The 21,756-nt window shown below is 39.5% G+C and overlaps 1 protein-coding gene across 7 annotated transcripts in view; it reads right to left on the bottom strand.

The window, feature by feature from the left end:
- The window catches only part of LOC126354868 (histone deacetylase 5), a 595,379-nt gene that overhangs the window by 66,825 nt on the left and 506,798 nt on the right, over positions 1 to 21,756 (bottom strand). For 5 of the 7 annotated variants that reach the window (XM_050004863.1, XM_050004862.1, XM_050004868.1 and 2 more), the window contains 8 exons: positions 17,041 to 17,148; positions 16,828 to 16,959; positions 11,626 to 11,735; positions 9,920 to 10,047; positions 7,061 to 7,183; positions 6,131 to 6,267; positions 1,905 to 2,012; positions 113 to 257 (listed from right to left, as the gene is read on the bottom strand). In XM_050004863.1, the coding sequence (XP_049860820.1) occupies positions 113 to 257; positions 1,905 to 2,012; positions 6,131 to 6,267; positions 7,061 to 7,183; positions 9,920 to 10,047; positions 11,626 to 11,735; positions 16,828 to 16,959; positions 17,041 to 17,148 (991 nt within the window). The remainder of the gene's footprint in view (positions 1 to 112; positions 258 to 1,904; positions 2,013 to 6,130; positions 6,268 to 7,060; positions 7,184 to 9,919; positions 10,048 to 11,625; positions 11,736 to 16,827; positions 16,960 to 17,040; positions 17,149 to 21,756) is intronic. The other 2 variants (XM_050004865.1, XM_050004864.1) reach the window with 1 other exon arrangement.

Below are 21,756 nucleotides of genomic sequence, written 5' to 3'. Positions count from 1 at the left end.
AGCAATTTGAAAGTTCCTAGCGGATTAGAGATGTGAAAAGCAGGAGAAAGTTAGTGGTGAAATTGTTTTACTTTGTATTTGTAGTTTGAAGGTCCTCACATTCAGCAGTTACCTGGTAATGTTGGGTAAAAAGGCAGAGTCCCCGGCAGCATTTGACCGGTGAGTGGCATTCCCAGCCTGGCTGTGAAGGCAGCACGTACTTCTGCCTCTGACACTGTGCCCAACCCTGCGCTTCCGTGCAAGTGCGTTGCATCCGGCTGAAAAATTATAATATACAACTAATGAAATGTTTCAGTCAAATTAACTTACTAAAGCCCAAATACTATACACTTGCACTTTCATTTAAGCAATGACTATTTGTCATACAAAGCACTGGTCTCAACAGAGATTTGAGGGAAGGAGGCCTCATGTATGAAGGTCATCCAGGAAGTAACAACCACATGGATTTAAAAAATCAACAAATATATTTCATTAACACACATACAAAAACGAGGTTCACAAAATTGATGATTACTTTATTTCTCTATATAATCACTTCCATTTAAGCACCAGACACTTCTGTCCATGAGCTTTAGAATACTTTCATCAATGTTGGCTGCCACCAGTCCATTAACATTAAGCTATCTCCCTCTCACCACCACTTACAAAATGTTTTCTGCACAGGAACTCTTTGAGCTTTGTGGCAATGTGAAGATTGCAAGCGGCAAGACCAAGGCAGTTGACTGGATGTTCAAATAATTACATCCAAACTGATACAACAAGCCCTTGATCGTAGAGGCAGTGTGAGTGTGAGCATTGTGACACAGAAGCATTGTACCATGATAAAGCACTCCATTCCCTCTAATTTGGGTTTCTCACTGTAGTTTTATTGTTGCTGTTGTTGTTATGGTTGATGTTGTCATTGTGGTCTTGAGTCTGACAACTGATGCATGTTACCAAGCCACTCTATCACGTGCAAGCTTCGTTATCTCCGAGTAACTATTGCAACCTATATCCTTTCGGACCTGCTTACTGTATTAATCTTTCTTAGGGTGTCAAAATATAGATCTGCAGCAATCATTATGTATTTTTGGCACGAAATCCACCACGAGGACACCCTCACAATCCGACAAAACAATCACCAAACTGTTTAAATTTACAAAGATACCTCAGTGTTCAGTCTGTGATGAAGTCAGAAACCCCCATCTCACAACCAGTAAGAACCTGATCAACAAATCATTTCTATCTATGCTATACTGTGCCCAAAATGTTAGTGCTACAGCCATGTTCTGTTTTCTGTGTTAGTCACTCATATCTCAGAAAATTGCTGTGTAAAAAATTTTACTGCAGCTACAGTGTTTGTACACATAACAGGGAACGAGAAATTTTAAGTTGTCAAGTGTCAGGCTTCTATGTTGTGCTATTTTGTTCCTCACTGTATTCTTCAAATAGTCTGCAACGAATGACATTTCCGGGTTGAGTTCTGTTACTGTATCACCAAATGCTTCCTTTCGTCAATTGCATGTTTCCACAATATCAACATTTTGTCATGCAAAAACTGTGTTACTCAGGAACTTCAGATCGCACAATTCATTTTAAACAGTTACAGATATCACAACAACAACCCATTTTGATTAGCACTCACATGGCACTGAGACGAGTGCTGAGGAAACCGCTCACACTCATGTAGAAGTCCGATATCAGTTTGCACAGTGGGAACACACAACAGGTCATTACATCCTGGATTGCCCTCATATACTGGGCTCTTCAGTGCAGCAGACAGATGCCAGTAACAGCACTTACTTTTGAAGCTCAGACATTTTGAAAGTATAAATGCACTGGAACACTTAAACACTGCCAAAAACAGTTACCCCTAGCGTGCAGTGCAAATTATGTCAATCGACAGAGAGCTGGACGCCACTGACCACAGAGTGAGTCGGAGGTCGCCCCAGTGAGATGTTGGGCATCGACGGGCTGCTGTACAGTGAGAGCTCTCCCACGCTGCCCTGCTGGCTGCCACAGCCTTCACCTTCCTGCAAAACATTAGGTCTTAAGAGACAGAGAGAAAGTGTGTGTGTGTGTGTGTGTGTGAGATGGAACATAAAAATTAAATACGTCTCTCTCTCTCTCTCTCTCTCTCTCTCTCTCTCTCTCTCTCTCTCTCACACACACACACACACACACACACACACACACACACACACACACACACACACACGAGGTAAAATGAACCACAAAATTCTTTAATCCTCAATAAAGATGGCAATTCACATCTTCGGATGGTTGGTCTACAGCTGCACTCTTTGTCTGACTTTTACCGATACCAGAGATGGCAAAGCCACACTCCATCACAAGTGTAGCTTCCTAGACTTAAGAATCTTATTACTTTGCAATAATACACATTTAATTAGAAGTGGGTGTTATGTGAAGCTAAATAAGTAAATATAACTTCAGATAATCTGAAGCCAGCATGGTTGCTTTGTTTTTTGTACAATATGTGTCTCACAGTGACCACAAACTTGACAAACAATAAAATCTTCAAAGATGTCACTGGAAATGTATACTGTTATTGTGTCTATTGGACACATCTGAAACCATACATTCATTATCAATAATCTACTACACACAAGGTAAAGATATGTACATTCAATTATAGCTATGTATACATTTAAGAAAAAGGCTAAGTCAAATAGCAACTTATGCCAAGCCTATATTCATATTCATAAAGTTGACTAAACTGTCTTACATTTTTAATACTGAAAACTGTTAATACTGCAGGCGAAAACCGACACATTCTTAGCAGAATGAAATAAAGTATAAATTTCACTTAAAGTACTGAAGATAATTATAATTAATTGCTCTTTTCACAATCATCTTGACTGCCCTGAAAAATTTTCCGAGATTCAAGCTCAGTAAATTATATTTGTAAAGCAAGACTTTTTTGGCCACTGAATATGTAATTTGACTGTTATGTGTCCACCTTTCTACTCAGAATGGTTTTAGCCTTATTATTACATTATTATAGTGTTGTTGTTGTTACATATCAAAAGTAAATGCTTCAGATATCTAAAACACAGCAACTAAAAGAATTGAATTTGGAATAAAAGCCCATCCCTTCTATTCCAGCCTCACACATTATCTCTCTTTCACTCTTGGTATTAAGCCAATGGCAAAGCAGTTGTTACTTTTCATCACAATACAAAACAACAGAAATAAGAAAGCAGTAAGGTCACACACATAGATCAGCTCATTCGGGAAGAGTTCCATTCATCAAAAAGTCGTGTCCTTAGAAAGAATACCAGAAGTAAATCAATGGCTCGACTGTTCACACCTTTCTGTCCTTCCACAATGCATAACACTTTAGCATCCCTGCCAACAGACATGCATATGGACAATGTGGCAGAGTAGTGCAGAAAGCTACCACAGACAGCACAAATGGACTGTCATATGAGCCGTGAGTTCCGCTGCCAGTGGGGTTAGGCCAGGTCAGCCAATCTTGTGCTGAGATTGACTAACACGGACGTGGCATTCACAACACGCATCGCTCAAGAGTTCCACTTGTTACTTGTTTCCATCATTTGTGTTGGTCATGTTTTGTGCTTTTCTCCATGTAAATCTCTAAGCAGTGTTCGGACTCCCCACTCCCTCATAGACTGACCAATACATTAGTGTAATTTGTGCTGACAGGACAATTTCATGCCAGCATCATGCCTATGCAGATAAAAAATGTTCTATCTCTCATATGAGAGATTATATCATGTTGGAGAATGGCACATTGTGTTGCAGTGTGCCCTGTGACAACATCCTTAGCTTCCTCACCCGTGGCTTCATTTCACTTCTTACACGCAGATGTTCGATGTCACAATTTGATCATCATTTATCTTCTACAGTGCCTACAAGATAACTTATGACCCTGAATTACAGACAATATCAATTCAGTAAACTTATCTTGAGGACTTGTTCAGGAAATACCACTGAGTAACTATTGGGGTCTCTGCTTAGATCTACTACAACAGCAGGACTTAAACTTTTTCAGTACATAGTTGGGGCTAGTGGTCTAGTTTTAAGGTGCTCATCTGGAAAGAAAAAGACTGCAGGATCTGAAACTTTGTCAGACCACAGTAACATTTCTGTCTTCCTTTGACAGAGACTCCATTTCCAAATGAACTGAGGACTTGCCAGGAGTGAAATGTGATTCATTTGGCATTAATCTGTAGGTCCTCTATCCCCAATAGGATTCCTTGGATAGGACAGAGACATGCTGCTGTGAGAGTGACCTCCAACTGAAAGACTTGCACTAGACCACCAAGCAGCATGCTACCCCAAGAAATCTGCCTTATCTGAGCATGATTTAGAAAAGCGGACACTGTATAACCGTATAAAATTTGACGAAACATCTGTTGTTGCTCACACTAATGCCTTCTGGGATTGTGTAATTAAAGAAGCCCTTGAAATAAAAATCACCAATAACACACTAAATGGGGGAGTTCGCCTGCAGCTCAGCACGGTGTGGGATCCAGTGATCGCACGGTTGAAGTGGGTGCATCAAACAAGTCAACATATGCCCATATGTGGAGATATCATAAGCACCAGTGATGTCACAGTTGACATTTATTGTATATAAGGGTATACCAGCAGCCCACTGGCAGTCCTACCACTTGAGAATGGCCAAGGGCTGCTCGGCCGGAAGCTCATGTAATTTTAATCACTCGATGCAGCAGCTGGAAACCTGAGCTGAGAACTTTCTATTCAATGTTACCATCACGAGACTCGGCATTCTTACATATTAATTTAATGCTCTCAAATGTAAAACTTATGAGGTTCCATAGATTTTCTATTATGTCGTGGAATAGTAAGTCAATATAATTTCTAAATACTTCTTTTACACTTGGTTTGGTGTCAGCTGACATAAATCCTCAGTCACTCCAAGTGTATTCCCTCCTTTGCTTTCACTTTTGCTTTTCATTGTTACCACAGACGAAATCTACTGTTGCACTTGAAAGTTGTACCAAATGAAAATGAAGAGCTTAAGGCTTAAGGCTTTTCACAATAACAATCCATACTTGACACCAGTTGTTCCACACCATATTGCCAGTCAGAATATCCTCTTCATAAAATCTGAGAAATTTTACTACAATCAAAATTTGTAATCTGTAACATTCCTTCACTCACTGTAAAATGTTATCTTAGAACACACAGCATTTACTTCTCAATTTCCCAAACCAAGAAAACAAGTTCTGACACAAGTTATAATTGACGACATATGCTGACTACTAAGTCCGGATGGGCTGCAAAAGAAATCAGCAAGTCATAAGACTTGAAATGTTTTTCGCAAGGTAAAGCAGCTTAAAAGACAAAAGTTGCAAATCGTTCAAAACGAAGTTCATGATTAGACTGTGTATTAACAGTTTTGCCATATGGCAATGAGCTGTGGTTTTTACACATGGAGATCATTCAAAATTAAACATTGCTCAGTGAGTGACAGAACTATGGATGACAGATGAAGTAATAGGAGAGAGGAAACCAAAGCAACAGATAAGGGAATGCATTGGAAGTTCTTTGCTGCTTTCTGAGAGACCAAAATAGGACATTGGAAAATATGCTGGATGTAGCTGAAGACTGTGGAGTAGAAAAAAGGCAAGGTGTTGTCTTCATTGAGCTGTGGCTGTAAAATGGCTGATGATGATCTAATAAATATAAACAGTCATAACAGAGATTATTTTTAAAAATTATTTACAGTCATGACCAAACCATAATTTTTTTTCTTCCATCCACAAGCTGGGAATCAATGCAGTGCATTGTAGTTACAGTGCTCACATGAAACATTTAAATGTTTACTTTGAAATGAAGTCTAGGTAAAGTTCTTCCTTTATCCAAATTACTGTAGCTCTTTTTAATTATCATACTGACAAATGACTAAATCACTGAAACTACATCAAAAGCCACTAGGGCCTGTTCAGTGGAATAGGTGGATGATGTTTAAGTGAAAGAGGTGTGAATAGAAGTATCTCTTGACTGCTTGGCAACATTTCTGAGAAATATGTGATTCTGTCACTAATCACTCAACAACTCTGGTATAGTTTTGAAGCAATCTACTGTTTGCTGATCAGACCTATGTACATTTCTCTGAAGTGACTCGAGATATTTTTACCTCTTGAATTGGTGTGCTGCTGCGACCCATCTGGTGAGATGGTGAGGGCTGGCGGCCTCCGCCACCTGGGATTGCCGGGGGGGAATTTGGACCAGAGTCCACACTGTTTGCTCCCACACCACCAGCATTCACTTCCGCTGCAACAATAATATCGTCAAGTTACATCTACATCACTTAAGCTTGATAAATGTTAGTATGATATATCAAGAAATCATGCCGTGCATAACAAACATGCAAATTAGGACAAGGCAACTAATAACTGGGAGCTGCCAATAAATTTTATCTGTATCTAAATATCAAAGAAAATATGTTTCACACTCAGTTCTGTCTGCAACTATTACCTATTAATATTGTCTCCTTTCAGATATCAGTAATTAAATGGTCATGATTACTCAATCCAGATTTAATCTTGACATTTGAAATATATGCTGACAAAGAAGCAATTTTCAATATTAATTTTTGCATCTACTGATGCTTTATTTGTGATACTGCTCCTAATACGATTTGACTATTTTGTTTTAAATAATAACTTAGAACTTTATACAGACAAAACATTTTCAATTTATTAAAAATAAAACTGGAGTTTCTGGGTAAAGTTTAATCAAGGGAGTAAAACAATCTTTCTCAAAATAACAAATAGGAAAAGAAAACAAATGAATACTCAGTGCCACATTTTCCCTATCCTTGCAAAAGAGCAATAATAATTAAGGATTGTAGATTTCTAAAATCTCAAAGTGCAGCTAACATCATTTTATTACAAGAGTATGCACAATGTATCCAAAACACTACTTAACGGGTGCAATAGTTCCCGAAATGTCTGAAATGATTATTTCCCAATAATAAAGATAATCATCAGTTACATCTGCCTAAGCTGTACTGTATATCACCAGGATGTATTTATTATTCCCACAACCAGGAAACCCCGCATACTTGCGAGTTGTGACTTCCTCTTGATGTTGGCCAGAAGTCGATCTTTGCGCCTGGCGATGGGGCTAGATCGGCGCTCAATCACCCTTTGCTTGAGTCGCACCTTGAGCAGGTTTGGTTCGGATGCTGTCGAGGGCATAGCATGGAGAGGAGTAGATACACCAATGTTAGAGCTACAGTCAGTCATATTATCGCTACGGTAAAACACACAGAGGCCACAGAGAGGATAGTGTGCTTGCAGCATGAAAGTACTTAGCATTCTGGAACACTACTCAAACTGAAGCAAGCCAATGTTCAAAGTAATGGATGAACATAAAAATGTCAGTAATTTTACCACTAGTACTACTACCTCATTCTGCAAAAATCCTTCTGTGTCTCATTAAACATGCAAGATGCAACACGCTGCAAAATAAATGAGCAGGTAAGAAGACTCAGACAAATTTTTAAAAATGCTACAGAACTTCAAGCAATTAATATTACATTTCTACATTATTATAATAAAAATTAATAGAGATATTAAGCAGTTAATATTCACACAAACACAAAACTGCATTAACAACAATTTAGTTACAGTTCTTGCTACAAAATGTTATCTTTAATAAATGTATTTCTACTTAATATCAAAAAGAAAAGCAACTTCAAAGAAAGTGTGAAAATTCCGTATATATACTAGCTGTAAATTGCACTGAAATAGCATTACATCACAACTTAGAGAAGACAATGAAGAAGTAACATCAATGCAAATTACTGATCAAGTGTTGACGTAAGTACACTGAAACACCTGTTTAATTCTGAACTGGAAGAGATTAATTTCTTTGAAACATGTTACAATATGCAATATCTTGTAAGTTACAAGATATTGAGGGGAAATGCTAAATTTATAAGTAAATGCTGTGGGCTATACTGTTCCCACTCAAGGTAGTATTCCAGTGAAAAAGCACGTAAAGAATTTGTATCTTATTCTTCAATGTCTTTCTTTATTTTCTTATACGGTGAATATGCAAAAATAATCCAGGCATTAACAGGTATTAACTTAGTATAATCTTAGAGCTGAGATAATTAAGACACGGTACTTCTCCTGTAAATTATAACCAAAAAAGGTAAAATGCCAAATAAAAGGAATTCTGACACACAGAGAAATCTGTTCCCCTGGATGCTAATGCCATCCTCACATTTCATAGTTACAATGATGTACAATCAATGATATGAATGAAATCACTTTTTTAAAAAAACAAAAGAACACTAACAACGTTATGCACAGCTACAAAGGGGGAAGAGAAGGACAAAAAGCAACATTATTCGTTGGAAAAGAATAAGGCACCAGGGCCCAATGGAATGCCTCTTTGATTTTACACAAAGTGCTCTGTGGCATTACCCCCCTCCTTAGCTCACACTTAACATGAATCACTTGGGGAAAAAGAAAAAAAAAAAGAAAAAAAAAGACTGTGCCAAGTGAATGGAAAAAAATCCTGGTAACTCTTGTACACAAGAAGGAGAAAAAAATCAGAAACACAAAATTATAGACCAATACCCACAATGTCTGTCTATTGTAGTATCCTTGAGTGTATTCTAAATTTGTTCTGTCCTAAAATTAGCCCATGTGTGGCAAAGCTGCTCATTTTCACAAACAATATCCTGCAAACCACATATGCAAGCCAACAGGCAAATTTCCAGAAATAATTTGACACTCTACCACAATGTTGACTGTTAACAAAAGTTCAAGCATGTGAAATAGTTCTTCAACTATATAGATGGTTTGCAGACTTTTGAGTGACAGAAACCAGCACACTGCCCTGGAGTGTGAGCGTCAGGGATGCCCCACGAAGTGTGCTAGGACCACTCCTGTTCTCCTCGTACATTAACAATCTGTCACATAAGAAGGCAGCAAATTGAGACTGTTTGCTGACGATGCTCCTGGACATGGGAAAGTATCAACCTCTAATGACTGTAGGGGGATTTGAGATGACTAACAGAATTTCTGTTTGGTGGGATTAAAGGCAGATTGTTGTAAATATAGGCAAATGTTAAGTTGAGGCAGAGATGTAGGAGAAACATTCCCGTAAAGCTCATATACAGTATTATTGTTATCTTGTTTGACTTAATTACATCAATTATATATATGGATGCAACATTGTGAAATAATACTAAATGTAACAATCACACAAAGTCAGTAGCAGCAAAAGTTAATAAGCATCTATGATTTGTTGAGACTGTTCTACTCAAGTATAGTGCACACATGAAGGAAATAAGACACATAATTCCTGTAAGACCCCACCTCATGTACCACTCAAGTGTCTAAGTGTTTGGGAACCCTACTCTGTCAGATTATTGGTAGACTTTGAGCCAATTCAGAGATGCTCTGATAAATTTGTTAGCATTCAGTTCAAACAGTACAAGCATGTTATGGCAATGTTTCGTGTACTCGGATGGGAACTCTAAGAGGTAAGAAGACTGTCTCCTTGTGAAACGCTACTGAGCATGTCCAGAGAACTAGTAACTGCAACAAATTGCAGAATCCTTCTCCTGCCCTCAATGTTCATCTTTCTTTAGAACAAATATGAGAGATATCTGCTTGTAGAGGAGCATACAGGCAATAATTTTTCCTTCACACCATTTTTGAGTGGAATAGTAAATGGAACGACTACCAATGGTAGAGAGCACCCTGCACCGTGCAACGCACAGTGGCTTGTGGTTATGTACATAGAGATAGAGGAGGAGGGAATGGGAACTGAAAAGAATAACAGGAAGAAATATATACAGGAAAAGAATGTCTAGAACAACTTTTCTTTACAAGTTCACTGATGCAGCTTTACACTGCAACACGAAGTGGTGCAGCATTCAAGTTCCTGCAGTGCTGCTCACCTGTCTTCCTGAGAGGGAAGTCGTCATCATACTTGGCTACAATGGACGGTAGGCGGTATGGGTGTGCCCCCGCCGAGGACCCAGCTGCCGCCGTTCCCGGTCCTCCGTCGTGACCGTGTAGGATACTCCTGTAACAGAAACTCACTGAGTAACCCTGACAATAATCGTCCAAAATTATTACCTGCAGGTTTAGCTGAGGTCCTTTACACTATGATGTTGCAATACTAATAGCTTTACGTAAGAGAGCTTCACATAAGAGAGCTTTCGTCAAAATGTGAAATCATCTTCATAAAACTTCATTTTACAAAAGCTAAATGCTTCTATTAAAATCATACCATCTGATTATGACTACTAGAGGTAATGTGGAGCAATCTGGCAAAAGGGACTAATTGTCTCTCTGATTTTTGAGGCACATGTAATGAAAATTTTGGGATTGTGAGTGATACATATTTCTAGATGCATATCTCAACAAACAACAAATGTCATTCTACTGTCAAGATGCTTCTAAGTCAGTTTGAGGACTTCTGAATGAGAGATGCATTTTAGGGGAGAATCAACAACCGTCTGTACACTGCAGCACTAAGTTTATTAAGACCGTACAGTGCCAATTTAAAATGTGTAAACTTCATTGAAAAGTAAGCTGAAATCACAGGATAGTTGCAGTATGAGATGTGCTGGAAGAAGGGAAAAAAAACACATGCACGCACCTTTGAGTAAGTGTGTGTGTGTGGGGGGGGGGGGGGGTTAAGTGGACGCATGAGCACCCAAGTGTATGTATGGTAGGGGTTAAAAGGGAGCTACTTGTAAGAATAATTAAAAATAACTAACATCTATGCAATTTACAATTCAGGGTTGACAGTTACAATGACATTTCACCCCTAAACAGGATTAGGATAAATAAGTAACTGGGCAATGTTGGGTAACTAGTGGATATTGTCTATATTGTGGCACATTCTATGGTACTCAAGCCATAAACCAAGATCAACTGACATGTCTTCACTTTTATCGCCACTTTCTTTATGTATCACAGTCTAACATTTGTATAAGCTGCTTCTTCTGGTGTAATGTTTCCACTGACATGCCGACTATCCTTATCACTTTAATACACTCTTCTGCAGTTAAAGAAATTATAAATGCACTTGGTGTATCAGCAGCTGTGTTTTATCTAAGCTGTACAGGAACAAAGCATCAGCGCCACCTTACAGAAAAGTTAAGAAATGACAGAAGTACAAAAGATGACTGAAAGCACCTCATCTTATGTATTACTCAACAACCCCAAACCCAATAACCACATAAAAACTGACCACAGCACACAAGTTACAGTTCTACATGAGACTAAGGAGATAGACTGTTGTTTTAGAAAATGCTCTCCCAGATTTTGAAAAATATTTTTGGTAACTCAAAATCTGTGAAACTTTTCATTCTGTTTTACAGATTTTGTTTCTTGGGTGTGGTTGCTGTGCAAGTCCAGCACTTACCTGCATTTCCTCAACACAACATTTTTACTAAAGCACTTAATTTTAATTACAGACATTGTTTAAGGATTATATTGTGACTCATACAGACTGTACATGCTGCAATTATGAAACAGGTTATCAGAATTTTCTTCACAAAATACTGTACTCAAGAGTTAGCTGTCAATCAATAGTAGAGTTAAGTTGCATTATAAATGAAAGTAAAGTGTCAGAAGTGTACAGCAGACTCACCAGTTGCGGAAATTTGATGCAGAACCCGACAATGAAGACATCCCGGAGGCTGAAGTGGCTCCATTAGCAGCAGCTGCAGCCTCACACTGCTTCTTGTTTAGCAGGAAGTTCTGTAGAACAACAGAATGGGATGTTTGTAAACAACAAGTGGGATGTCAAGGCTATTGCTGAATGTCACACAGCATGCAAAAAGGTTATTAAAATCTGGGCAATATGCAAAATTTATTTCCTCACTAGTGGTCTACAGGGTCCCAGCACAGTGAAAAAGTATAAGGCATAACGGGTTCGAGGGAACAGTTTGTTTACTATAAAAAGAAGAACAGAACTCGTCATGAATGAAGAAATATTTATGACAAGTGAGAAGCAAATACAGAAACCTTTCATATCTGGATGGGAATGAGAGCATAATAGTTACCCACATTTTCCACTGTCTCCTCAAGTGCCACGAGGAAGAACAGGCCAAATGACTTTACAAATGACAGCTGATACCAGTTAAATAGAATGCTCAGTAGCACTAATTGATCCCCTTGGGACACAACGTATACACCATTATCAATTTATTATGATATCTTTCTGCATATCTGACTTGTGAGCAGAGAGAAAATAAAGAATCGCTATAGTCTATAAATCTATTCATTGTGCAAATGTTTTCCATGTCCTTGGACAAAGCTTGTAAACTTCATCAGTGACTTTGTGAAACGTAACCCCCACAACAACAAATAGGGGGTTAACAGCAGTTAAGACAAGCCATAGAAATATTTGCAATGTACATATTAATGGAAGTAGTACTATCCAGACTGACTGTCTCACTGAGTGTAAATATAAAAATGACAAAAAAAACTTTTTCAATAGAATTCAACTATTATTTATTCCACAAACATTCAAAGAGCCAGGTCAAGCTCTGAAACAGCTACAAGTTTGGTGAAAACCATCGGACAGCAGTGGTACAGTTACAGGCCAGTCTTTGTTACATTAGTCTCTCGACTATAAGGCACAGTAGGTTAGGATTTGTGACTAACTGTGACTGCAATTGTGCACAGATTTCTATTAGGAATTGCCTGTTATTATTCAGTTGATATACAAAAGAACAAAACAGATAATGACACACAATTCCGGTTCTCATAATAATAGGGAGAGAGAGAGAGAGAGAGAGAGAGAGAGAGAGAGAGAGAGAGAGAGAGAGAGAGAGAGAAGCCAAATGATAGGCTATACAGAATCGACTGGTGTCAAATGAAGTTATTAAAATAACTGAATTATTTATAAACCTATTTTGTAGTAACATGCATGCAGCACTGGATAGTTTCAGTTGGTAACAATGCGGAATGAAATTTTTCCTAAAAATCATCCAAACACTGTTCAGTAATGTTTGTGTGCCAGGATCCAGGAAACACTGGAGTAGTGTCCACATATTTGCAAAACAATGGCCTGACAGTCTAGGGGGAGCGATGGAAGATCTGTGTTTAACAACCCTTCAGTGACAATAATACTAGAGACAGGGATGAAGAAGAAAATCAAGTGTTTCTCATGAAGATCTCCATTACTTTCAAAGGAAAGTTCGATCTGCAAGTCTGTATCTGAAACTCAACAACTCCACTGTATGGTGACTTGCAGTCTATCCTTTTCATAATATTGCATGTTAAGTGAAGTATTCTTTCCTTTATTGGCCACTGTACTTAGACAAAGGAGCGTACGTTTTAAACAATCTTCTTATTTTGTGCCCAATCATATACATTCAGGTATTGATTATCTGAGAAATGGCCTCCACAGCTGATCAGTGGCAACCATCGCCTACTTTTCTGGGTATCTGACTGTGCCATCAAGTTGTTTTAGAGACCAACTACCTGTTGCATTCCCATCAACTTAGACATGAGAGAGAGAGAGAGAGAGAGAGAGAGAGAGAGAGAGAGAGAGAGAGCACTGCACCAGACACATCTCAGTAGTTAGTCGTAACTCAGCAAATGTGACATGCAAGACAAGAGGAGGGTCATGGTGTTTCCATTGTGCATCAGATAAACCAAAATTAAATAACAAAAAAGGAAGCACTGAGTTTTTCCAGGACAAATCTATCATTTTAAAAGCTTAATGATTCACAGTGCTGAATTTAGACAGTATCCTTGTCATTATTAATATTCAACAGACAGGGAATCAGATAGGCACTTTCATGTTACTTTCTCTCAGTCAGATTTTGCAACACATTTTTGCAGTCAAATTCTTATGTTTAAATTTTACGAATTCCTATGTTGTAAGTTTATGTAAGCTTACAAATAACTTGCACTGCCAGCAAGCAAAACTTTTAATAAATAACAACAATCATATTCTTTTTATTAAGCTAACTTTCACAACAACAACAACAACAACAACAACAACAACAACAACAACAACAACAACAACTACTACTACTACTACTACTACTACTACTACTACTACTACCACCAGGAAGATGTACTGGCTGCCCACACATCTGTCACATATCTAACATTGCAAAGATAAAAATTTAGAAGCAGATTTGATCTTACAGTTTTTAAACTTAAAACAGACTTATTAATACTAAAAACATGATGGATTATACAGACATTTGCCAAGATGATGTTTTATAGCCTGATTCTGATCGATTCACATAACAGTTTCCCTTATAAGGCATTCATAGTAAAACATTTTGTCCAATTGTTAGAGCCAAATATAGGAAAAATAACTTTGCTAAGTAACTTTTTTTCAGGCCATGGGCTCCTGTTTGAATATAATATCTGAACGGTCCGGACAGATTTGAATTCCAGCTCCTCATTACGTGCCAGTGAACTGACCATCATAGCATGTAACAGTGCAAACTAGACCAGTGTTACTTTCTGAAATGCTCACCTAAAAATTCATTGTAATTACTGGCTGCAAAAGTAATAATAAGGTCAATGAAATGTTATGTACCCATGTAATCTGCATAACAGTTTTCTGCAGGCACCCATATACATAATAACAGCTTCTTGTTGAAAACAAAGCGATGGATGACTGTCAGGGATCGTACTACTACTTCAATTTATCGCGAATATATACCCTAACACAAAAAAGGACATGTCATGAAGGAATTATCCAAATGGGATAGTAATTGGTACACATGATGTACATGTGAAGAAAAACAAATGATTACAATTTCAGAACAATCGGCTCGTTTATTCAGCAGAAAGAACTTCACAAATTGAGCACTTCAACAACATGTTGCTCTCATGCAAACATTGATTGAGAGAGTTGTCAGATATCTTGCTGGGGGTTATCATGCCAAATTCTGTCCAAGTGGCACTTATGGTCAACCTTAAGCACCAACTGGACATAATTTGGCACGATATCCCTCGGGAGTACATCTGACAACAGTTTTAATTGATGTGAGCTGAAAAGCTGCTCCCGTAAGGACCAGAGGTGGACTGACATGTTGCTGACTTGCTCAATTTGTAAAGCTCTTTCTTGTAAATTAATCATTCAGTTTTTCTACAATTGTAAACATTTATTTATCTGTACATGTACATCAGATCTACTGATTTCTGGCCCATTTGGATAATTCCTCTGTGGTGTGTCCTTTTGTCTCTTAGAGTGTATGTCACACCAGCATCATTTTCATTGCACCAAAGAAATCTTTGGAATTGTCTATGTTTTTGATTGTGCTACACTGTTACAAATGTTTGGCTTTCGCAGTATGCAGTGAACTGTAATTACACCAACAGTTTGGTTCAGATACTGATTAGCTCGGTATCCCTTCCATCAAAAAAGCTCCACAAGTAACAGTAATTTCTTTATATCTATCGAAGCCAATTGCAGAGAATAATTCTCCGTGGACTTTCGCTCTTGACAGAAGCAGTGTTATCACAAATAACCTTGCGTACAGTTATTGTTTATACATTTAGCGTACAGCACTCTTCAATACGCCTGGTACAAGAGCCCCTTCTCCAATAGTACTATGCCTTCATTGTAAGTCATAGGGTTCCACCATTTCAACTCAAGAAAATAACATTTAAGTGTAATCGCATATATGAATATGTTACATAGTGTCTAGTACATAGCAGGCTTACATTCATAACAGCACTAAAAAAAAAAAAAACAACGGACTAAGAAAACAACAATAAAAAATGGAAGTCACAAATAGACCACATTTCAGAACATCTGTAGTTACACTGTTTTTTTTGTTTTTTTTTTATTTTAGTAACTTTCTATGTTATGTACTATTTTACTTATGCTATGCATACTGCAATTGCATAATTAGAACTTAATGCCAGCAATGTTTTCTGACACACACACACACACACACACACACACACACACACACACACACACACACACACACACACACAGAGTTGTTAAGTGTCTGATTAACTTCAACGAATCAGTGTAACATCAGGAATCAACATTAGAAAACTCTTCTGCACTAATATGTGGTGAATATATGTGTTGCAGCCCTATGCTTCACATAAAGTTAAAAGAACTAATAAAAAATAAAATATCATTTGTTTAACAAAGTTTCTTGTTTAATATTTTATGTTATTTACTGTACTTGGTTAAATTCTTTCCTACGTCTGTTTCCTTCGTAAATTGGAAAATGGTTGACCAAACATATAAGATCTGTTACTTCATCTTCCCAGTGCTGCGAATGAGTTTTTTTCCCCAATTACACACACTGACTTTGTTTTAGTTTCAAGGTAGTACATAACCAAATTCAAACAAGTACCAAAAGGAACAATAGCATGTAAGGGACTTCTCAGGAAATGTTTACACTCTTCTGTTCTCTTAAAACTTATTCCTCTTCTTCTGTCAAGCTTCTACTTTCAAAATAGACAATCATTCATAAGATTAGCTATTACTAGTGCCAATGCAGTAATTAGGTGAACTAACAAATTTATTTTCAGTACTTTCACTAAATCGAATTCCAATAAATTACATTTATAGCTAGTGAAATGAGCAAATGAAAATGACATACATGTAACATTTTGTCCACGAGAAATGCTTTGAAGGACTCCTTATTAGGATAGTAATGGAAGCAATAGTTGTGACAGAAAGAGGTAACTATATGCCTAGGAATAATAACTCTAACGAGAAAAAGAAATGGCATTGCACTAAGTCTTTCTTCTCGCACAGAATGTAGCCACTTCTAGTGATCAGAAGCTACAGATATACACTGTCGCCTTATCGCATTAAAGGGCTCACGGTGCCCACTTCACCACGCACCTGCAGCTTCTGCTTGACCTCGGTGGAAGCAACGGCGCTCTGCTCGTGCTTGTCCTTCTTCTTGATCGCCTCCAGTTTCTCCTTCTCCCTGCGTTCGCGCTGTTCCTCCAGCTGCTTCTGTTGCTCCCACAGCTGTGGAAAAACGTGTGCTTATCAGCATGTCAGGAATTCCTCTGTACATCCAGAGAGAGGCCGAGACGGCGGGGGGCTTACCTTGATGTGATGGCGGAGCTGCTGCTCGTGCTGCTCGGCCAGCTGCTGCCTCTGTGCCTGGAAGTGCTGCAGGAGGATCTGCTGCTGCAGCTGCTGCTGCTTCTTCAGCTGCAACAACAAGCACCGGGCTTCACTTTCGTGTACCGAGAAAAACTAAACAGAAGACATAGAACAGAATTTTCTATCAAGGAATCAAAGTGTACAATCAATTTCACAGCAGATACAAAGAGATAAGCAACAATCAACACATTCAAAAGACAGATACAGCATACTTAAAAATACATACTATACAGTAGAGGGTTTCTTAAATTACGAAAGGACTTACGTATAGGTTTGTATTGAAATAAAGTCTCGTGAGAGAACATGTTTCTTGCTCGTGTATCATGTCATTTCTGGAAACCCAGAATCTACTCTGTAGGAATCAACACGGATTCCGGAAACAGCGATTGTGTGAGACCCAACTTGCTTTATTTGTTCATGAGACCCAGAAAAATATTAGATACAGGCTCCACGGTATATGCCATTTTCCTTGACTTCGGAAGGTCTTCGATACAGTTCCGCACTGTAGCCTGATAAACTAAGTAAGAGCATACGCAATATCAGACCAGCTGTGTGGCTGGATTGAAGAGTTATTAGCAAACAGAACACAGCATGTTGTTCTCAATGGAGAGACGTTTACAGACGTTAAAAGTAACCTTTGATGTGCCACAGGGGAGAGTTATGGGACCATTGCTTTTCACAATATATATTAATGACCTAGTAGATAGTGTAGGAAGTTCCATGCGGCTTTTCGCGGAGAAGTTGCAGCATTAGAAAATTGTAGCGAAATGCAGGAAGATCAGCAGCGGATAGGCACGTGGTGCAGGGAGTGGCAACTGACCCTTAACATAGACAAATGTAATGTATTGCGAATACATAGAAAGGAGGAGCCTTTATAGTATTATTATATGATAGCGGAACAAACACTGGTAGCAGTTACTTCTGTAAAATATCTGGGAGTATGCGTGTGGAACGATTTGAAGTGGAATGATCATATACAATTGATTGTTGGTACGGCGGGTACCAGGTTGAGATTCATTGGGAGAGTCCTTAGAAAATGTAGTCCATCAACAAAGGAGGTGGCTTACAAAACACTCGTTCGACATCTACTCGAGTATTGCTCATCAGTGTGGGATCAATACCAGGTCGGGTTGCCGAAGGAGATAGAGAAGATCCAAAGAAAAGCGGCGCGTTTCGTCACACGGTTATCTGGTAAGCGTGATAGCGTTACGGAGATGTTTAGCAAACTCAAGTGGCAGACTCTGCAAGAGAGGCGCTCTGCATTGCGGTGTAGCTTGCTGTCCAGGTTTCGAGAGGGTGCGTTTCTGGATGAGGTATCGAATATATTGCTTCCCCCTACTTATACCTCCCGAAGAGATCACGAATGTAAAATTAGAGAGATTCGAGCGCGGACGGAGGCTTTCCGACAGTCGTTCTTCCCGCGATCCATACGCGACTGGAACAGAAAAGGGAGGTAATGACAGTAGCACGCAAAGTGCCCTCCGCCACACACCGTTGTGTGGCTTGAGGAGTGTAAATGTAGATGTAGACAGTTACGAAATGAAAAATCTGTCTACACTGTGGGACAGACAATGGCGCCACTGAATTTTAAGTACTTGAGCAGTGAACATTGTGCAAAATAAAATACAAAAGCACAAAATCTTACCGCATTTCCCTACTTCATTCAGTTAACGAGATAAGATCACCAGTTAAAGTTTGTTAAAATTGTTTTATGAGTACGATATGTACCAGACAGATACGTAGTGGACTGAATAATATTCGACGATTCTGATCTAAAGCTTGTTCTTGTAGGTTTCTACGGTGTTCCTCCGAGTGTCTGGCAGTTAAACTGTTTACACTCCCTCGCGAGTCAAACAAGCACGTGGACCTGCGGCGCCCTTCTTTGTCACCTACATCTGAGGGATATTGGAACACGGGTCGCACACGTGCTTCGTATGCAATCTCTTTTGCAGGTAGATAGCTGTTTCCCAGAGTTCCTACCGTATGCTTTAGCTGCAACTGACCCTCTACTTGGAGGAACCTCTGCACACAGTTACTCCTAAATATTTTTCCGACGTGACTCCAGCTGTGACTCAGTCCCGTAGTGCAGGCTTTTACATTTCGTTAAAGGCACGACTCGGCGGGCAGAGCTTTGCCAGCCGCTCCGCCAGCCACACGTGAGTCATGGCAGTGACCTTGGACGGCGGCGCCTGGCGTGCAGATCGATGTGGCAGGGGTGGTCGCCTCTTGGGCTCACTTTCGCGACAAGGCCGGGCGGGCTCACTCCCAGTGCAGCCTCTGCTACTCGGCCCCAGTTCTTTAACGCCAATGCTCCACCGACATCAGTACTAACCGATACTCCAACACTCGTAATCTACAATAACGCAGCCACTCGAAAACCGAGACGCGGACTGAAAGGAAACTCGACTACTTGTGTTGACCACTCTCACAAATCTTTTACAAAAACGACCAACGAAGTTTCTTCGGAAGAAAAATGGACTCTACAAATGACACTTTGGCGAAGCTGTGGCCATTTGTGCGGCAAGTATCTTCGCTCAACGTTGTACAGCAGCGATTTTCAATTAGGGTAGTGCGAGAGAGTTTGGTTAGAATACTACAGGCGGAGGTTTTGATTCCGTAAGTACTCGTATTTGTTATTCAAGAATTTCACTGTGAACTAAGAAAGAGCTAATATTTTGTCTTCGCTATTTATATACGAACAGCGTCGTTAAAAATAAGAGACATCAGCGTCTCTGAAGTTGAAAAAAATCAAAACTACTCAAAACGAACAAGGCACCGGGATCTGTCAAAATTCCAGTAAATCACACCGAATACGCCACGCAATTAGCCCCTCCCTTAGATCATATTCGTCGATAATATCTTGCGCAACAGTCCCGTGCGATTGGAAAAAACGCAGGTCACTCCTGTTTACATCGCCGTCATAATCCTAGGTCGTTCCATGTTATTCAATAGGTCAGCTTGTAAACGAATCTTGGTCAGAGTTTCTGGTCATAAATTGGCCTCGGTAGCCTTCTAGAATCCATGCGTCGTCTGCCGTAAACAGCCACACAATCTCAGCCGCTGCGAGGTTTTTTCGCCTTGTAGTCTTTCTACTTGAGCCTGTTTTCGTGTTTTCCCATTTAGGGTCCTGGACGATACTCTAAGCAGCAACATTATGACGCTTCTGGAAGAAAATAAGCTTCTCTCAAGATATCGCCACGGACTCAGGAAAATGCACTCTTGCCAAATACAGCTTGCTTTATTCGTAAACGACGAATTGCAAACAGTTCACGTAGGTGAAAAGTGCCGGATTTCCGAAGGGCTTGCGACACTTCAAATCGTCCGTTACGAACCGAGATACAATATTACGGAATTCTTGAACAAATATGTTATGGCCTCGAGGTATATTTTATAAACACAACCCAGTGCGTTTTACTGGACGGAAAAAGCTCCACAGAAACGAAAGCAACATCCGGTGTGCTCCACGAAAGCATAACAGGGCATCTAATGTTTTCAAGAGGCGTAAATGATATATTAGATAGGATCGGCAGCAGTATTCGACTGTTCGCTGACGATGTGGCAACACGTAATATTGGCATTAGGAAATGCGAATGGAAACTTCGATTTGTTAAAAGGGATGTGGTAAACGCAGTGTGACTAAAGGAAATCGCACGCAAGTCGCTTGAGCAACCAATTCTAAACAACTGTTCCAACATTTGGAGTCCTTATCGAGTGGGCACAACAGACGCTGAAGGAACTCGGGCGCACGATGCTGCGATCGTGGAGCCCATACTAAAGTGTAACAGAAACGCTCTGAGAAATAAAAGACAACGTAGATCTGTGTGCATTTCAAGAACTTGTAGTAGACACTGTGCTATCACTATTGCATTTACAGCTTAGCGACCGTGAGAATTAGATACGATTGATTAGGGAGTCTACGGAGGCATACGCAAAGTCATTTCTTCGTTGTCCAATGCGCTAATGGAATAGGACAGAAATTGGATAATACTAGTACGGTGTACCCTAGGTAATAGCTTGCAAAGTGCATCTCGTGGACTGATTTCACACCTATACTAATTTCGTGGAAACTAGCAAATGCTCATCCAGGTTTTCAATAGCCACTTTCCAGGGAATGAGGTTCTCTATGTCCGAATAATCATTCGTCTCGGAGCTACGAGATAGTCCGCTTCCCAATTTCATTTATTCCTCGCTTGTGTAAATTCCCTCGGCTCGTTTCTAGAATCCGGCGGGAGAGCTCACACCCTGCACTGTGGACAGCGCTTCTTTTGATGAAGGGCGTGAACAGGGATGTTGAAAACACGAAGCCCGTAAGGAAACTTTCCCTGGAGAAAGTGGGCGTGCCCCACTGTATCACCGTATGAAAAGTTCCTAGTCTGTGTGAACTGACCTCTGCGACGCTATTAACCCGCAGGTCATTCGTCTCCACAATCTCATACCTAGGGTGTCACAGAACGGCAGTCACACGGATTTATAGTCGATACAACCCTCTTCCGCCGCTAATGTCAGCTTTCTGGAAGAATGCAGAAAGTTGAAATAAGTGGTTCGTGTAATGTTAAAACAACAGCTGATTCCTCAAACTGGGGTGCTATCAAGCACGGGGTCCCACAGGGTTCGGTCTTAGGTCCTTTACTGTTCTTGATATACATTAATGACTTA

The sequence above is a fragment of the Schistocerca gregaria genome, chromosome 3 (genome assembly GCF_023897955.1).
Source record: "Schistocerca gregaria isolate iqSchGreg1 chromosome 3, iqSchGreg1.2, whole genome shotgun sequence".
In the NCBI taxonomy this organism is placed as follows: Eukaryota; Metazoa; Arthropoda; class Insecta; order Orthoptera; family Acrididae; genus Schistocerca; species Schistocerca gregaria.
This window is presented reverse-complemented; position numbering and strand designations above follow the sequence as displayed.